Source organism: Anabrus simplex, chromosome 4, assembly GCF_040414725.1.
Source record: "Anabrus simplex isolate iqAnaSimp1 chromosome 4, ASM4041472v1, whole genome shotgun sequence".
In the NCBI taxonomy this organism is placed as follows: Eukaryota; Metazoa; Arthropoda; class Insecta; order Orthoptera; family Tettigoniidae; genus Anabrus; species Anabrus simplex.
In genome coordinates, this window is record NC_090268.1 from 379,035,728 (window position 1) to 379,054,049 (window position 18,322).

At 38.7% G+C, this 18,322-nt stretch overlaps 1 protein-coding gene across 1 annotated transcript in view; it reads right to left on the reverse strand.

Annotated features, from left to right (window-relative positions):
• Positions 1-18,322, reverse strand: part of Mtr4 (exosome RNA helicase Mtr4) — a 212,863-nt gene that overhangs the window by 167,687 nt on the left and 26,854 nt on the right. The window contains exons 4-5 of the mRNA XM_067145842.2: positions 12,514-12,688; positions 12,116-12,430 (exon numbers count right to left, since the gene is read on the reverse strand). Of these exons, the coding sequence (XP_067001943.1) occupies positions 12,116-12,430; positions 12,514-12,688 (490 nt within the window). The remainder of the gene's footprint in view (positions 1-12,115; positions 12,431-12,513; positions 12,689-18,322) is intronic.

Sequence of the window (18,322 nt, forward strand, 5' to 3'; positions counted from 1 at the left end):
CCTCTCGGCCATTATTCTTGGCTTTCTAGACTGGGGCCGCTATCTCACCATCAGATAGCTCCTCAATTCTAATCACATTGGCTGAGTGGACCTCGAACCAGTCCTCAGGTCCAGGTAAAAATCCCTGACCCTGCCGGGAATCGAACCCGGGGCCTCCGGGTAAGAAGCAAGCACGCTACCCCTACACCACGGGGCCGGCCATTATCATTAAGAAATGTTAATAATCTAGCCCGCCTGCGACCATGATCGTCGAGGCGTCAAGTCTCCATGGTCTGACGGTGTGGTTAGCCAGTTCCAAGTCCAGTTGGTGAAAAGAAATTTCACGATCAGATTGTTGGCCAGCAGGGTAGAAGAGGTAGTGGTATAATTTCCAATAACTAGAGAGCATGCCAAAAGCCTGGATTCAATTCCAAATTTCTCTGTACTGTTCCCATGAAGTGAGGGCATATGATGCTGTTGATGGTGATTTGTTCATCACCCTGGGACATTAACGCCTTGAGTAAACCCCTAGGTATTATTTGACAGAGGTATGCTATGTGCCTAAACTGGGTTTCGCCCTTACTATACCTCATTACCATCCCATACCCACACGCGCAGGTCACCCTGGGTGTATAGAAAACCTGCACCAGGCGAGTTGAACACTTCCTTGCAAATATAAATAAATAAATAAATAAATGAATAATTAAATTAATTAAATAAATAAATAAATAAATAAATAAGTTTATAATCTACAAACAGCAGCGACACAAATTTCATAAAATGAATACATCCCTCCACTTTCTCTCCCTTTTCAACAATAAAATCACGCGCTTCTCTAGTTCAGTGACTAATTTAGGAATTATTATGACAAAAACCATAAATTGGACACAACAGGTAAAAAGCACATGTAATAAAGTTCATAAATGGTGAAATGATTCTCTAACAGTGGCATGCGATGCTGTTAACTAACAGGGACTAGGCCTGAATAAACAGGGGAATTCTAACAATAATCTACAACATGTATGGGCGTACAGAAAAACATTATGTTTTTATTTGCTTTGGACAAAAGAAGGTATGCTCCACTATGGACGTGCTTTCCGGTATTGTTGATATCAAGCGACAAAGCTTTTAATTTCTAGAAAGTGCTCCCTCTGCTAATTCTGTTTCTTAAAAACATTTTTACAGTTCCTATTTTTCCTGAAAAATCTGACGGTCTGCCCGTAGTTCACTTCTCAGTTTGTTAAAATTAAAAAATGCTGTTGTAATTCAATGTGCCGAAAAGAGGTTCTAAGAAAATATAGTTTTAGAGCTCTGAATTGATTTGTTCAAGAAATTGCAGTTTTTTGAGATCTTGAAACTGCAGTTCCATTTGACCTACTATTGTCAAAAGAACTTCATTGTACAATCACAAATATTTAATTCTGATGTTTTCTAAACTATCTTCCTTATGTCACTCTTAGGACGTTGAACAGCCTCAGTGTCGTTAAGCTTGCTGTAAACTTGGTCCAAACCATTGCTTGTTTCTCTAAAATGGGCAATCACCACTTCAACGTCTAAAGCCTTAGTCTGAAGAATGCCAAACAAAGTGCCCACCAGTGCAAAAATATGATAATGTCTCCAAAAGAAAGAAAGAAAGAAAGAAAGAAAGAAAAAAGAAAGAAGAAAAAGAAAGAAAGAAATCGAAATTCTTCAGTAATGATCCATACTCTTTAGCAGCCACAAAAGCTTCTATGTCCCAGTTATCAGGATCAACAACAACCTTATCCACAAAACTAATGAGCACTGTTTTGGCTTTGTGTACTGCATTAATTATCTTCAAGTTAAAATTTCCCCCTTCAGTTTCAACAGTCAAAAGTCCTTTCCTGGCTTCTGATTTATTGAGTGTATTTTATAGAATGTGAGAAAGCCCTTAAATGTCTTAAAAAATAATTTTCCATTCTTTGATTAAGCTCATGAACTGAGAAAGAACTAGGTTAATTATATGAGCATGGTTTAATTTTGTGTGGCTATTTCTAGCCGGGTGCAGCCCTTGTAAGGCAGACCCTCCGATGCGGGTGGGCGGCATCTGCCAACTGTAGGTAACTGCGTATTATTGTGGTGGAGAATAGTGTTACATGTGGTGTGTGAGTTGCAGGGTTGTTGGGGACAGTACAAACACCCAGCCCCCGAGCCATTGATCTTAACCAACGAAGGTTAAAATCCCCGATTCGGCCGGGAATCGAACCCGGGACTCTCTGAACCGAGGGCTAGTACGCTGACCGTTCAGCCAACGAGTCGGACATGAGCATGGTAATGAATTAAGATTGCACTGAGGCATCTCTTTTTCATGATCAACTGTAAACCATACAAATGACCAGAAAAGGTTGTGGCACCATCATATCCTTGAGCTACATGTTTACAGTGGAAGTTCTCAAACATTTTAAAGATATGTTTACTCAAACCAACTGCAGAATGATCGCTATTAATATCTGTAAACCCAACAAATCTTTCCTGAACTTCCCTGTTTTTCACAAACTGAAAAAACAGTAGAAAGCTGTGATAGACGTGCAATATCAGTAGCTTTGCCTAGCAGTATTGTAACAACGGCGCAGCTTCTACTTCCCATCCGATTGCATTAAGAATTAAATCTGCAATGTTCTCAGCTATGTGATTTTGAATGTTGTTTGATACACACTTGAATATGGAGGAACTCTTTAGATGAGAGTCCAGCTTACTATTGTGTTATGAAAGAGTCTGCAAGAATTGGACCTAGTTACTGCTCTTCAGTGAATCCTTGCTTTCTAAACAGGAGTCCCTGTCTAGCCAGCAAATAACGTACATCAATCAACCTTCACAAGGGACCAGCTCTGCTAAACAACTCCCCTTCATTACAAAACTTGGCACTGTTGCAAAATAAAACTCATTTCTTCTTATACTTTTATATGATACGAAAAATGCAAGAACAGGAATTAAGCCTCTTGGAGTGAAACCATGGAAAACCATCTTCAGGGCTGCCGACAGTGGGGTTCAAACCCATTATTTCCTAAAGGCAAGCTCGCAGCTGCATGACCCTAACCACACAGCCAACTCGTTCAGTGAAATAAATACAGTTCCACATGATAAAGTACTACTGCGGGAATACATTTGCAAGTTCACCTTGAAATTCGAAAAAAGTGGAATTGTGTCGCTTTGGATATAAGCCCTTCAATTGTTAAAAGTTTATGGGAGAACGAAATGAAAGAGATGAATGAGGAAATGGTACCTGCAGTCAAAGGTACGAATAATAAAGTACTTAACCTTGGTAAGTAACATCTGAAAATAGCGGAAACGATAAAAGCACACATGATGAAATATAATTGCTTCAGAATGAACCAAGTCTCATCTCTCCTGACTTGGTGGTGGTGGTTATTGTTTTAAGAGGAAGTACAACTAGGCAACCATCCTCTAACACTAGTCAGAGAGAGAAAATGTAAGGGATCCAACACTTCGAAAAATGAAGGTATTGGCCAAAGGAAGGCAAGGGCCATGAAGAGCGTGAAAATGAAAGACTCCCTAGGTCTCAAGTGCTCTAATACCGTTGGGGTCGTAAAAGAACAAGAGTTGACCGAGGGAGGTCGTATAGAACAGATGAAAGTGAGGAGCCTAGCATAAGTGGAAGCAATGCCAAGACTCAGCTAAGGGCCCTGTGGTCGCCAACACACACTCCAAGTTAAGAGCCTTTGGGGCCCGTTTTAGATGAAACAACAGACAGGAGATACCGTGGGTGTTATCCACAGGGGGATCTCCTGCCTCGGTCAACCTAAGTTGGAAGAGAGAGACTCCAAAATTGATCATTTACCTGGACAGTAAATAAACATTGGCCACATCCGAGTTGAAAATAAATATACGGAAAATTATCTGTTTCTTAAGTATCATGTCTGCATGGGAAATAAAAAAGAAGTTTCATAATCACGCATGTACACAGCAAAAAATTATGACTTATAGTAATGGTTCATGTTTGTGGGTTACTGTAGTCACGTCCTAGTTCGTGAACCATGGGCAACGGCTGAGGGGCCTAGTAAGTGGTCCTGAGAGTCGGGATACCAGTTGCCACGGAATGGAAGTGGGCATCTCGGACATATTCTGAGTCATGGCCCTCCTTGTGCTCAGGCAGCTAGGACTATACAATTCACCGGTGGTCCATAACCCCTTAGAGGAGAGATCCTCACTTGGACTCTGTGCAAGTAGAGTAGCATCCTACTTCATGAATTTACCGAGCTCAGAACAGTTTAAGCAAGCCTCGGACCTATGGGAGTAATGGAGTCCTACTTCCATTTGACAGGCAAGGGACTCCTTGGAAACAATTTGGCGAACGAAATGGAATTCGATGGGGAGCTATCAATATTAATGGGGCTTATGGAAGAAAGAAGGTAGAACTGGCTGAGTCAGCATAGAAGATGCATCTGGATGTGCTAGGAGTAAGTGATATTCGGGTAAGGGGAGATAATGAGGAAGAGATAGGAGATTATAAAGTGTACTTGACGGGTATTAGAAAGGGAAGGGCAGAGTCTGGGGTAGGGCTCTTTATCAGGAATACCATTGCACGCAACATAGTTTCTGTTAGGCATGTAAATGAGCGAATAATGTGGGTAGATTTGTCAGTTGGAGGAATTAGGACAAGAATTGTGGCCGTGTATTCACCATGCGAGGGTGCAGATGAGGATGAAGTTGGCAAGTTTTATGAAACATTGAGTGACATCGTGGTCAGGGTCAACAGCAAGGATAGAATAGTGCTAATGGGCGATTTCAATGCGCGAGTTGGCAATAGAACTGAAGGATACGAAAGGGTGATTGGTAAATGTGGGGAAGATATGGAAGCTAATGGGAATGGGAAGTGTTTGCTGGACTTCTGTGCTAGTATGGGTTTAGCTGTTACGAATACATTCTTCAAGCATAAGGCTATTCACTGCTACATATGGGAGGCTAGGGGTACCTGATCCATAATAGACTATATCTTAACAGACTTTGAATTCAGAAAATCGGTTAGGAATGTACGAGTTTTTCGCGGATTTTTCGATGATACAGACCACTATCTGATCTGTAGTGAAGTAAGTATCTCTAAGCCTAGGGTAGAGAAAGTGAAATCTGTCGCAAATAAAGATAGGAAATCTCCAGGACGAGGAAATTAGACAGAAGTACATGGATATGATTGGTGAGAAGTTTCGAAACAGTAGACAGTAAGTAGGTTCAGGATATAGAAAGTGAATGGGTGGCATACAGGGATGTTGTAGTAGAAACAGCAAGGGAATGCCTAGGAACAACTGTGTGTAAAGATGGGAAAAGGCGAACATCTTGGTGGAATGATGAAGTGAGAGCAGCTTGCAAACGTAGAAAGAAGGCTTATCAGAAATGGCTCCAAACAAGGGCCGAGGCAGACAGGGATTTGTACGTAGATGAAAGAAACAGAGCGGAACAAATAGTTGTTGAATCCAAAAAGAAGTCATGGGAAGATTTTGGTAATAACCTGGAAAAGCTAGGTCAAGCAGCAGGGAAACCTTTCTGGACAGTAATAAAGAATCTTAGGAAGAGAGGGAAAAAGGAAATGAACAGTGTTTTGAGTAATTCAAGTGAACTCATAACAGATCCCAGGGAATCACTGGAGAGGTGGAGGGAATATTTTGAACATCTTCTCAATGTAAAAGGAAATCATCCTGGTGGTGTTGCAAACAGCCAACTTCATGGGGAGGAGGAAAATGTTGGTGAAATTATGCTTGAGGAAGTGGAAAGGATGGTAAATAAACTCCACTGTCATAAGGCAGCAGGAATACATGAAATTAAACCTGAAATGTTGAAGTATAGTGGGAAGGCAAGGATGAAATTGCTTCATAGAGTAGTAAAGTTAGCGTGGAGTGTTAGTAAGGTACCTTCAGATTGGACAAAAGCAGTAATTGCATCTATCTATAAGCAAGGGAACAGGAAGGACTGCAACAACTATCGTGGCATCTCAATGATTAGTATACCCGGCAAAGTATTCACTGGCATCTTGGAAGGGAGGGTGCAATCAGTCGTTGAGAGGAAGCTGGATGAAAACCCGTGTGGTTTCAGACCACAGAGAGGCTGTCAGGATCAGATTTTCAGTATGTGCCAGGTAACTGAAAAATGCTACGAGAGGAATAGGCAGTTGTGTTTATGTTTCGTAGATCTCGAGAAAGCATATGACAGGGTAACGAGGGAAAAGATGTTCACTATACCGGGGGACTATGGAATTAAAGGTAGATTATTAAAATCAATCAAAGGCATTTATGTTGACAATTGGGCTTCAGTGAGAATTGATAGTAGAATGAGTTCTTGGTTCAGGGTACTTACAGGGGTTAGACAAGGCTGTAATCTTTCACCTTTGCTGTTCGTAGTTTACATGGATCATCTGCTGAAAGGTATAAAATGGCAGGGAGGGATTCAGTTAGTGGAAATGTAGTAAGCAGTTTGGCCTATGCTGACGACTTGGTTTTAATGGCAGACTGTGCCGAAAGCCTGCAGTCTAAAATCTTGGAACTTGAAAATAGGTGCAAGGAGTAATGGTATGAAAATTAGCCTCTCGAAGACTAAATTGATGTCAGTAGGTAAGAAATTCAACAGAACTGAATGTCAGATTGGTGATACAAAGCTAGAACAGGTAGATAATTTCAAGTATTTAGGATGTGTGTTCTCCCAGGATGGTAATATAGTAAGTGAGATTGAATCAAGGTGTAGTAAAGCTAATGCAGTGAGCTCGCAGTTGCAATCAGCAGTATTTTGTAAGAAGGAAGTCAACTCCCAGACGAAACTATCTTTACATCGGTCTGTTTTCAGACCAACTTTGCTTTACGGGAACGAAAGCTGGGTGGACTCAGGATATCTTATTCATCAGTTAGAAGTAACAGACACGAAAGTAGCAAGAATGATTGCGGGTACAAACCGGTGGGAACAATGGCAGGAGGGTACTTGGAATGAGGAGATAAAGGCTAATTTAGGAATGAACTCGATGGATGAAGCTGTACGCATAAACCGGCTTCGATGGTGTGGTCATGTGAGGCAAATGGAGGAGGATAGGTTACCTAGGAGAATAATGGATTCTGCTATGGAGGGTAAGAGAAGCAGAGGGAGACCAAGACAACAATGGTTAGACTCGGTTTCTAACGATTTAAAGATATGAGGTATAGAACTAAATGAAGCCACAACACTAGTTGCAAATCAAGGATTGTGGCGACGTTTAGTAAATTCTCAGATGCTTGCAGACTGAACGCTGAAAGGCATAGCAGTCTATAATGATAATGTATGTATGTATGTATGTATGTATGTATGTATGTATGGAAAAGTATAGTTTTTAAGACAATAATATATAAGGTCAATAATATCTCTAATTTTTTATCATGTTCTGTTTAAATGTCTGGTCAGTTTTATACATTTTATGGCAACATTTTATATATTGTATACTTTCAACCTGGTAGTATTTCTGTTCACTGATATGTACTCTTGTTGTGTATTTTTGCAAATTATGCTTGTTTGTTTTGACTGTAAACTCTTTTGAGAGTGGATATTGCAGGCTTAGGATATGATTTTTTCAAAGGTAATTGAAAAGAACTTTAAGAAAATAAGTAAGTGGTGGTGGTGGTGATTATTGTTTTGAGAGGAAGTACAACTGAGCAACCATCGTCGAAAATACGTAACATGGATACACTGAACATGACACACAGGAGTGAAGATGATTCTTGGGGAAAGCAGTGATAGCAGCAGCAGCAAATTCTTCTTGCTGCACCAGTAGCGACACTGTAAATGGTAAGAATTTTTTTTCTTTTCCCTTTTTGCCAGTAAGTCATTATTAGGGCCTACTTATGTGATTGGTACTTTGGTTAATTCATATTTAGTTTGCTTCAGATCGTATTATCAGCTTATAACAGGAAGAATATTTTCCAGAGTCTGAACTTCAAACATGCATGTCCAACTTGCTTGCTTTTCTTTTACTATGTACAAGTCTTGGGGTCTATACAGTGATGATTGCAGGTTGATTCAACTGTTCAGAAGAAAACTTATCCCATAATTTTACATCAAATGACAATAACTGCAAATGAGTTGAACCAATTTGGGGTGTGTAGTAAATTTGATGTACTGATCTTTTAAATGTTAATAAATTGTTTATAAATATGAATTCCTTGAATACATCATTTACGCACCAACATTTTTTGCCTGTAATTTTTGTTTAAAATGTGTGTTAATTATACGAGAAAATAAGATATCTAGGCCAGGGTTGCGGGTCCCCAGCAGAGGCAAAACAACTTCTCTCTCTCTCTCTCTCTCTCTCCTCCATGTCATATGAGGTAAGATTTATAAGATTCCACAAACTATCAAGATAAAGTGTATGTATGGTGCTCCACTTCTACCCACTTATCTTGCTAGCTCTTCCCTTCATTTAGCAGGCTTTCTCCTAAACCTAGGTCTCCTGCATCGAGACTGAAAACCTTTCAAGAAAGAATGACCCCCTCAGTGAGTATGAATGCCTGTCCCCTTTGACGAAACTAGAAGTAGAAACAGCTCATAAAAGGCTCAGAAAAAATGGGTCTCGAGGCTGATTTATGAAGAAAGAACACATCGATGTGATGGTAGAGGTGTAAGCAGATGTGGAGTGAAACATCATTCTTTTGCATTTTCAAGTCTGACCTTGTCTCTTCTCTCATTTGCTTCCCCTTTCCATACTAATGAGGCACCATATTTATAATTTGTATGTTCTTATCCTCATTTCTATAGTTCATTCCATGCTAAGAAAACAGTATTGCTCTCATGACAACAAGGTTGCCATATCAAACGGCTCTGCTGAACATTACAAGATATTAGAATCATTCCTTATTGACGGTTTACACTTTACAAAGGTAAAATGAAGTGTATCATCCTAATTCAATACATCATATAATTCCATCATTAGATGGAATAATCAAATTCAAACATGTTTCGACTCGTTTGAGCTATCTTCAGTGAAAAAAACATGGGGGTGAAGTAATTTGCATAATACAAACTAAAAATGTGCCAAAAAACATAATGAAGGAACAAATGAAACAACAAAAGAGAGACATGACTGAAATAAAAACAGCACATTTATGTTTAGTATTAACCCCTGTTTTCACTGAATTTTATTGCAGCGAGTTGATTACTGCTCCATATGATGTAAATATTTTATATTGTGCTGTTTTTATTTCCAGCATGTCTCTCTTTTGTTGTTGTTTCATTTGTTCCTTCGCATATTTTTAGCTTGTATTATGTAAATTATTTCAACCCCCTCACCCCCACCCACCCTTTTTCACTTAAGAGGGCTCAAACAAGTCGAAACATGTTTGAATTTGATTACTCCATCTAATGATGGAATTATCTGTTGAACACCATCACAGGAAAATGGTGGCACATGAAAATAAAAATCCACAGCCTGTTTCAAGTCATTCAACCGGGTCAGAAATGGAATGAAGCCTCTATCTAGCAGCGAGAATAGGAATTGTGACGGCTGAAAATGGCGGCACATAAATTTGTGAAATTCGGTATTTAAGTTCAAGACAAAAAGCAGAAGAAATTAAGCTGCAATTATTTTTATGAACTAAATGGGATTGGGGGGGGGGGGGGGGGGTACAGGGGCTATATTTGGTTTGCACAGAATCAGAGGTAAACTATGGCACATAAAAAACCTCAGCATTGAAGTGTAAGACAGACTGAGGGAGAAAATAGACAAATAATTTTTATGGGCTCGAGGAGTGAGGGATGCATTTAATTGCATTTCATAAATTTCTCCAGGCAATAAAGGTTAGAAAACAGATGCAACAAATAAATACTGTAGATGACTCCACAAAAGATCACAGTACACAGTAGAACCTCGATAATTCGAAATCGGTTAATTCAAAATCCCGCCTAATTCGAAGAAGGTCTCGTTCCCGGAAACATGAGATACAGTTTTGCATGTTATTTGAATTGTTTAATTCGAAATACAGATAATTCGTAATTCGAAGTACAATGTCGGCCCCATTACCGAAATTTAGACTTTTAATTCGAAACTACCTTTACATTTTTAAACAGTAGTATGTTACAGAGTAATTTCAACTCGAAATTTATCCGCGTCATAATAGAACGCGTGTTCCGGAACGTGGAGTGGTACGGTACCGTAGCTTACCGCATTTACACTCACTTCGGTGGATCTACAGTGCGCTTCATGATTACTAAGTTGAATAAAATCGGAATTCTTTTGTATTCAAACTTTTAAGGAACGCCGTAATATCACGCAACGGGCAGTGTGCAGGAAAACAGAATGCGCGAACACTGGCGATGCCGACAGTTGACGAAAAACGTGGCTCATATAATAAATTCGTAGGCAACGAACAATATTGTCATTGCCGATGAAACTGCATTACCTTATTTTAATGCGAGCCCAAACGATCATATGGTTTTAAAGGAGAAAGTGCCAGCTGGAGAATCGTACAAGTGTGAGGAATGGGGGTCATTGTAGTGTGTTGCAATCGCAATGCACATGGAAGCGAGAAACTTTATCCCCTCATGATAGGAAAGATCAATAAGCCACAATGTTATGGGCGTCAGGCACTTTCCATGCCAGTACAAAGCATCTAAAAATACAAACAGTACAGAAATCCAAAAAAATAATGCATTTGCACAGGGGAACCAGCATAATTTATCCTCGTCTTTGAATTGTGTGATATTTTTCTTTCGTTGCGTGAGGTTATGTTTGTAAGTTATTTACCCAAGTGCATTATTTGAACATTGTAAATGCACCTTGTTGGATACATGCTGGAAATAGTTTTTCCCCATGGCATTTGAAAGGTTTAAACCGTGAATCGAGGTGATTGCATGTATTAATGAGTCTTAGAATACTTTGTAACGCGGCAAGTGTTTACATTTCTGAAGTACAAGATAAGTGCCATGGCGGGAAATCGTACAGGGATAGTCATAGGAAAGTTTGATTTTAAGCACATCGGGCACTTTCTGTGTAAATACAAGGCATCTAAAATGCTCTCAGTGTAGTAATTTAATGAATAAAGTACTTGCACATGTGAGCCAGTATAGATTTCTCGTCTTTGAATCGTGCTTTTTTTTTTCTTTCTTTCTTTCGTTGCGTGAGGTTATGTTTGCCAATGAGATATCCAGGTGCATTATTTGAATACTGTAAATGCACCTTCTTGCATACATTTTGGAAATAGTTCTTTTTTCATGGCATTTGAAAGGTATAAACTGTGAATCAAGGTTAACTTCATGCAGTAACGGGCCTTAGAATATTTTGTAACGCAGCGAGGGTTGGTAGTTCTGAATTGCGAATTGGCGGTTAATTCGAAATCACGTAATTCGAAGTCCGATTTTTTAGTCCCAACGACTTCGAATTAACGAGGTTTTACTGTATTAATGTTAAAGAAATCACACACGTAGGCTTGACAAATAACTCTCACTCAACACAAGACAATTATGCACTGATTTAAAGCCTACAAACACACACATAACAAATAAATACTGTACACGGCTTCACTACAGAAGTGCGCTGCCGGCAGTCCACAGAGTGAGCGACTACACAAGGCTTGTACCAGAGCAACAGAGAAGAAGGAAAATGAAGGAAGGCAACGAAGCGATGGCTGTTCCCACCATTGTGTTTCTTTCCTACAATTATATTTATGAAAAATAAAATGTTATGAAATTATTCTAACTCAGGGCAAAAAAGCCTCATCCGCTTTATCTGTCTTTCATAATACATTACAAAGTACAGTATAATATCCCTTAATCACGAGGAATTATAGGTGTCTCAGAGGGGGTGTGTTCACTCTCTATAGGTCCATACGAGCAATGCTGTTTTCGTAACGTGGAATGAGCTGTAGTTTCTTTTATTTTTATTATTTTTAATTTTCATAAGAAGATGATTAAACGGTTTAAAGCATTACGCCAAAAGAGGCTTAAGTGTTTGCTACAAATAGAGGACTATGGAGACCTTAGATGTACAGAGACTTACGGAGTGAAGACTGAAAGTTACAATAATTTATGAAGAAAAATATATGCAATTCACAGACATAATACTAAACACTCATAGCCATCTCTATATTAGCTATTTTGACAGCCAACTGCTTAACTGAAAGAGAGAAAAAAAAAAAAAAAAAAATAGACAAACACGTACCGTTTCATCAACAACCAAGTGTATCCCATCACCACCAGCTGGGAAAATGTAATGCTGAAGTGGTACAGGTCGATAGTCAGTATAAACTACATGGCATGGTTGATGGTGTAAATGGCAAACCCATTCAGCAAACTGTCTTGCATTAGGGATGGTTGCTGACAAGAACACATAATGAACATTGTCTGGCAGCAGAATAAGAGTTTCCTCCCATACAACACCACGTTCTTTGTCACGCATGTAGTGGATCTCGTCAAATACTACCCAGCCAACCTCTCGCATCACTTCAGATCCTCGGTACAGCATATTACGCAAAATCTAAAATAAAAAAAGGCACGATTATCCACCAAAGTTACAATTTTCAACAAAACTAGAATAGAAGATACATCACGAAGCGTTACCTCAGTCGTCATGATAAGACAACTAGCAGAAGGATTAATCGTCACATCTCCAGTAACAAGACCTACATCACGGAACTCTTCATAGAATTCCCTATATTTCTGGTTACTAAGAGCTTTTATTGGTGTTGTATAAATAACTCTCTGCTTATCTCGTAATGACATGGCAATACTGTACCTATAAAACAGACAAAATACAGAATGATGATAAATAATGGAGGAACAGATACTAAATAACGGAGAAACAGATGTTGCAAACAAAAGGAATAATGAGGTTCAATTTCAAACTGTGTAACATACTTGTACAGAAACACAATTACATACACACTCAAAAACCTAAAATTCTTAATAGTCCCATCCTACCTTAAACAGTAAGAAAAGCACGAAAAATGTGACATCATAGTTGACAGTAATTAGTTACTCTCAAGCAAGAATATCCCTCATGTGTTGAGGAGAACAGAACAACATAACGCATCAAAATGAATGAACCAATTTTTCAATAACGAGCTTTGAAATGGTTGCCTTCTCCTTTTAAAAAGTCTTGAAATTGAAAGTTAAGCGATGGAGGAAGAGCATAGCAAATACGTAGCCGCACATTATCCAAAGACAATTTTAATAAGACTGAATAATCGAGCTAGTAACTGCATGGTTTGGGTCATGTAGCTGTCAGTTTGCATTCGGGAAATAGTGGGTTTGAACTCCACTGTCAGCAGGACTATTATTACTTGCGCATACCAATGAGGGCTGATAAATTCATCTTCTTTATAAATAATCATATTTTATCCCATTTCTTACTTTCCTTTTGTCAAAAACAAGAACAGCATTTTTTATTTACTGCTTATGGATGAATCAGCAATGGACAAAATTCTAAAATAACCTTGGAGGATTCCATATTTCATGTCCTTGGAGGATGTCCCTTTTCAGTGTAGACAAACCTGACAAAGAGCAATGATGTGTCTCAAAGAAAGTGTTAAAGATATTTCACAGTCAGTCCATTTAAGTTTTATCTTCTCCTACTCACAGAGAAGAATATTTATTTAATTTTTGGTAAAAAATGTGCCAAGTATTTCATGCTTTTAAACACTCTGATTTCAACAATTCTTTTACATTTTAGTTTATGAATTTCCCTTTTTAGTGTGTTGATTTTTCTCCTATCGCTGGTCAGTTCTTTTCTCTAGCTTTAAAAATGTTTTGTCATAAATATTTATTCTCCCTCCTGAAATTAGTTTCATTTTTTCTGTTATAGCTTGACCATAATCACACTCTTCTTGAATTACAGACATGTTTTCTAAAAGAAGACTGACAGTTTTGTTTGCTCTCTCTTCACTGTGTATACGTAACTTAAGTGAAAGCATAGCTTCTATTTCAGTTTACTTGATGATGATGATACTTCTTGTTTAAAGGGGCCTAACATCTAGGTCATCGCCCACTCAGTTTTCTTCGGAACTAATTTCAACAGTTCTGTTGTTAGGTCCCTCTCCTAGCCTTTCACAGTAAAATATTCTGAACAAATCAATAAAGTTCTAGGATTCCACTCTCTTCAGGAATACTGCACCCATTTTTGTATAGTTAAAATATATTTTGAAAAAGTGTGGCTTTCTAAATGTCCACTTTAATAATGTTCTTTGCTTTACATCCCACTAACTACTTTTACGGTTTTCAGAGACGCCAAAATGCTGAAATTTAGTCCTGCAGAAGTTCTTTAACGTGCCAGTAAATCTACCAACACGAGGCTGACATATTAGAGCACCTTCAAACACAACCGGACTGAGCCAGGATCGAACCTGCCAAACTGGGGTCAGAAAGCCAGCACCCCAACCGTCTGAGGCACTCAGCCCGGCAGTGTCCACTTTTGGGATTTCACTTTGTTTCAACGAGACTGTTGGTGCACAAAGCCACAATACATCTCATTCCTGTCATTGCAGATAACTGCAAATAAATGAATAAGCATAAGGTTTAACATAATAATGTTATTGGCTTTATGTTCCCACTAACTACTTTTACAGTTTTCAGAGATGCCGAGGCGCCGGAATTTAGTTCTGCAAGAGTTCTTTTACGTGCCAATAAACCTACCGATACAAGGCTGATGTATTTGAGCACCTTTAAATACCACTGGACTGAGCCAGGATCAAACCTGCCAAGTTGGGGTCAGAAGGCTAGCGCCTCAACCGTCTGAGCCACTCAGCCGGGCAGCATAAGGTTTTACTTGATATTTCATAACATGCATTTTTATATACTAACAGTACCACCACTTAACAGTTAACAAAGACTTACTTATTTCTACAGATATATGATACTCATGAAACACACAAAAACTGGTACACTACACTGAAACTTGGGGGCAGTTACAATTACAGACCAATTATACAACACAACTGTCAATATTATCACACAAGTTGTAGGCAGGATCAAGATAACCCATTCCATACTAGCCTTGAGTTCAGACACTTAATGGCAACAGTGGCTTAGTGAAAAAAGAATAAAACAATATTTACAGTGCCTTATATAAATTTGAAGTAACATTTTCTACAATCCTAGACACCAGCTATTCCAGCAAAAGTGTGTGCTCAAAACTGAGTGCTGAGAAGAGTAAGCTGCAGATTACCCAAACAGAAGAGAACTTTAACTTTAATGACAGTAGAGAGAGACATTACATGTTCAGTTGATTTCAACAATGTGATTGATAAATTCAAGAGCATGGTTGGTTTTGAACACTTTCTGTTGTGACTGCAGTAACAAGGTAAGGTATGTTACTTTCCTAACCCTGGTTGATTGAGCTTGAGCACACCATAATGAAAAATCTTGGCTATGCCTCTGGTAACACTAGCATAAATTTCTTACTAATGGAAAAGGCCATGTGGGCCTGCTGAACCAGAATAGTTGTTTTAATTCACACACACATACTGACTCACTCTCTCCCCCCTCCCTGTCTACAGCTATGCAGAATCGGGAAACATAAGAGTAAAACAAAGAACTTGCATGGTCAAACAGACACATACAGTGACAGAAGCCGGAAACTTCCATCCACCGCCATTTTACATTGCTACAGATTCATTGTAAATATTCATGTTATCGTGTTAAGTGAAGCTTTGGTTTCTATTGTTTTATGCACATTTCAAATCATTTTTTCAGAAAATTACAATGTGGCAGAATGGTAAATACCTGTGTATTGTAACTTATCGGAAAGTAGTACAGAAATTCTAAAAGAACAGCCTTTCTGTTGTTTGCTACATAAGGCCAGTACAAATTCTGATGCAAACAACAAAATAGTTCATACGATCTGTCGCCAAGATCACTTGCCCTAACATTAAATTATATTTTCTCCAAAGGCATATACTTATATTGAATAAAAATTAAATAACACCTAGTTTGAGGACACCCTCAGGGAGCCAACAGCTTCGGGCAGATGAGCTTCTTGAGGAAGGGCTGTGATCCCTCATTGAAGGAAATGCCATTGGAATCCACTGAAAACCTGATGTCGGGCAGCAGCACCATCAGTATCGACTTGATGCACAGAGCAATTCATGCTCGAGATGGGTCAAGAGCAGGGAGCCTCAAGAGTCATCAGAATGACTGGTTTTTTGGTTGTGGTACTGCGATGTGGAAGAGAGAGGGACCTCACTACACTATTATTCCCATGAACACTATTATAATACCTGCTTTAAATTGATCTAATTCGTCATTTGACCCGGCTGACAACCAGCGCTTTTGCGGTTCCAGACTGCAAAGTGTGAAATGTGCTACTGGACATGTGCATGTAGGCAACCAGGCTGCATATGCGAAATTTGCGACTGGAAGAACAAAGCAGAGTGCGGCTACTTGGAATGTGAGAGGACTTTTAGCTTCAGGAAAACGTTTCCTGGTAATACAAGAGCTGAAAAGGTATAATATAGGACTGGCTGGACTAAGTAAAACTCACTGGAAAAACAATGGCCATTTTAGAAGTGGTAATCATTGGGTCTACTTTTCTGGAAATGATGAAAAAAGCAGTAACGGGGTTGCAATTGTGATCAGCAACAAACTGAATGGCCTAGTGAAAGGATATAAACCTGTTAATGATCGCATTATAACACTAAGTCTCAAATGCCAGCCACTTTCAATCAACAATATCCAGGTTTATGCCCCAACAGCAGATGCGTCTAATGAAATAATCGACCACTTTTATCAAGATATTGATGCTACTGTTTCAGCTTTTCCAAGCAGAGAACTAACTATTGTTATGGGAGACTTCAATGCCAAAATTGGTTCAACACAACATGATAAGCATGTCAGAACATCGGTAGGAAGATATGGAATTGGAGAAAGAAATGAATGGGGAAACAGGCTTCTTGAATCTGCAATACAAAACAGGTTCACTATAACTAATACAGTCTTCAAGCATCACATCCGGCACATGTACACATGGGCTTCGCCTGATGGTCAATATAAAAATAAGATTGACTACATCCTGATCAGTTCAAGATGGAGGTCTTCTGTAATGGACACCAAAACCTGTTCAGGTGCAGTATGTGGCAGTTATCACCACCTTCTTAGAACAGAAATAAGCATAAAACTTCAAACACCAGTTAAAAGATCACACAGGATACTACAAGTAGTTAATATGTCGTCATTCAAGGAATCTAGAAGTAAGTATAAATAACCACCTAATCGATACTTTATTAATGCCTCAGGCAAAATTGAATAAAATTAAAACTTACAGGACATGTTTCGACCACTTAGTGGTCCTCTTCAGCTGTATAAATAAAGAACTGAAAAGAAAAACATTGACAATAAGCACAAATAAAAGTTCTTTGGAGACTCTTTTGATAAAAATGGAGGTCGTCAGAATAGGTCATCTTGTCTCTCGTTCTTGTTTGGAAAAGATGTTTATTCTGCGCTGTCTAGAGGGTCTGTCTTTGAGCGCGACCTGGTGAAGTAACGATGTGATACAGTTTGACAGTTCATGGAAAGCTCTGGAGAGAAGGGAAGTAGAGTTTCATCGTCATCTAAAATAACATGTGAGGGAGGAGGGAGATTGGGCTGTGCTTCTGCGATGTCGTGTTTGATTATATCTCTTGTTCGTCTAGTCTGTTTCATGTCTACCCATTCTAAGTATTTGCTAATATTCTCATATAAGATGTTTTTATGCTCGTTGTTTTCGTTGAGATTCTCTTCACCGTTTTCCAATTTATCAAGAACGATGTGGATGTTTTCCAGGTTGTTCATAAGATTACCTTTATTAATCATACAGATAATTTGAAGGTCCTGTTTTATATTGGTGAATTTGTGGTTGGACTCTTTCATATGGGATCCCATGGCAGAGAATCTTTTGTATCTTTCAGCATTGACGTGTTCTTGATATCTAATTGAGAAGTTCCTTCCAGATTGTCCCACGTAAGTTTTTTTACATTGAGCACAAGTCAGCTTATAAATACCCGATTCCTGGAATTCGTCATCTTTAAGTTTATTAGCTTTATTATGACTAAAGAACCTATGTTTCGTGTTGTTGTTTGTTATTCAAGAAACACAATACCAAGGTAGCCTTCTCTACAAACAACAACACGAAACATAGGTTCTTTAGTCATAATAAAGCTAATAAACTTAAAGATGACGAATTCCAGGAATCGGGTATTTATAAGCTGACTTGTGCTCAATGTAAAAAAACTTATGTGGGACAATCTGGAAGGAACTTCTCAATTAGATATCAAGAACACGTCAATGCTGAAAGATACAAAAGATTCTCTGCCATGGGATCCCATATGAAAGAGTCCAACCACAAATTCACCAATATAAAACAGGACCTTCAAATTATCTGTATGATTAATAAAGGTAA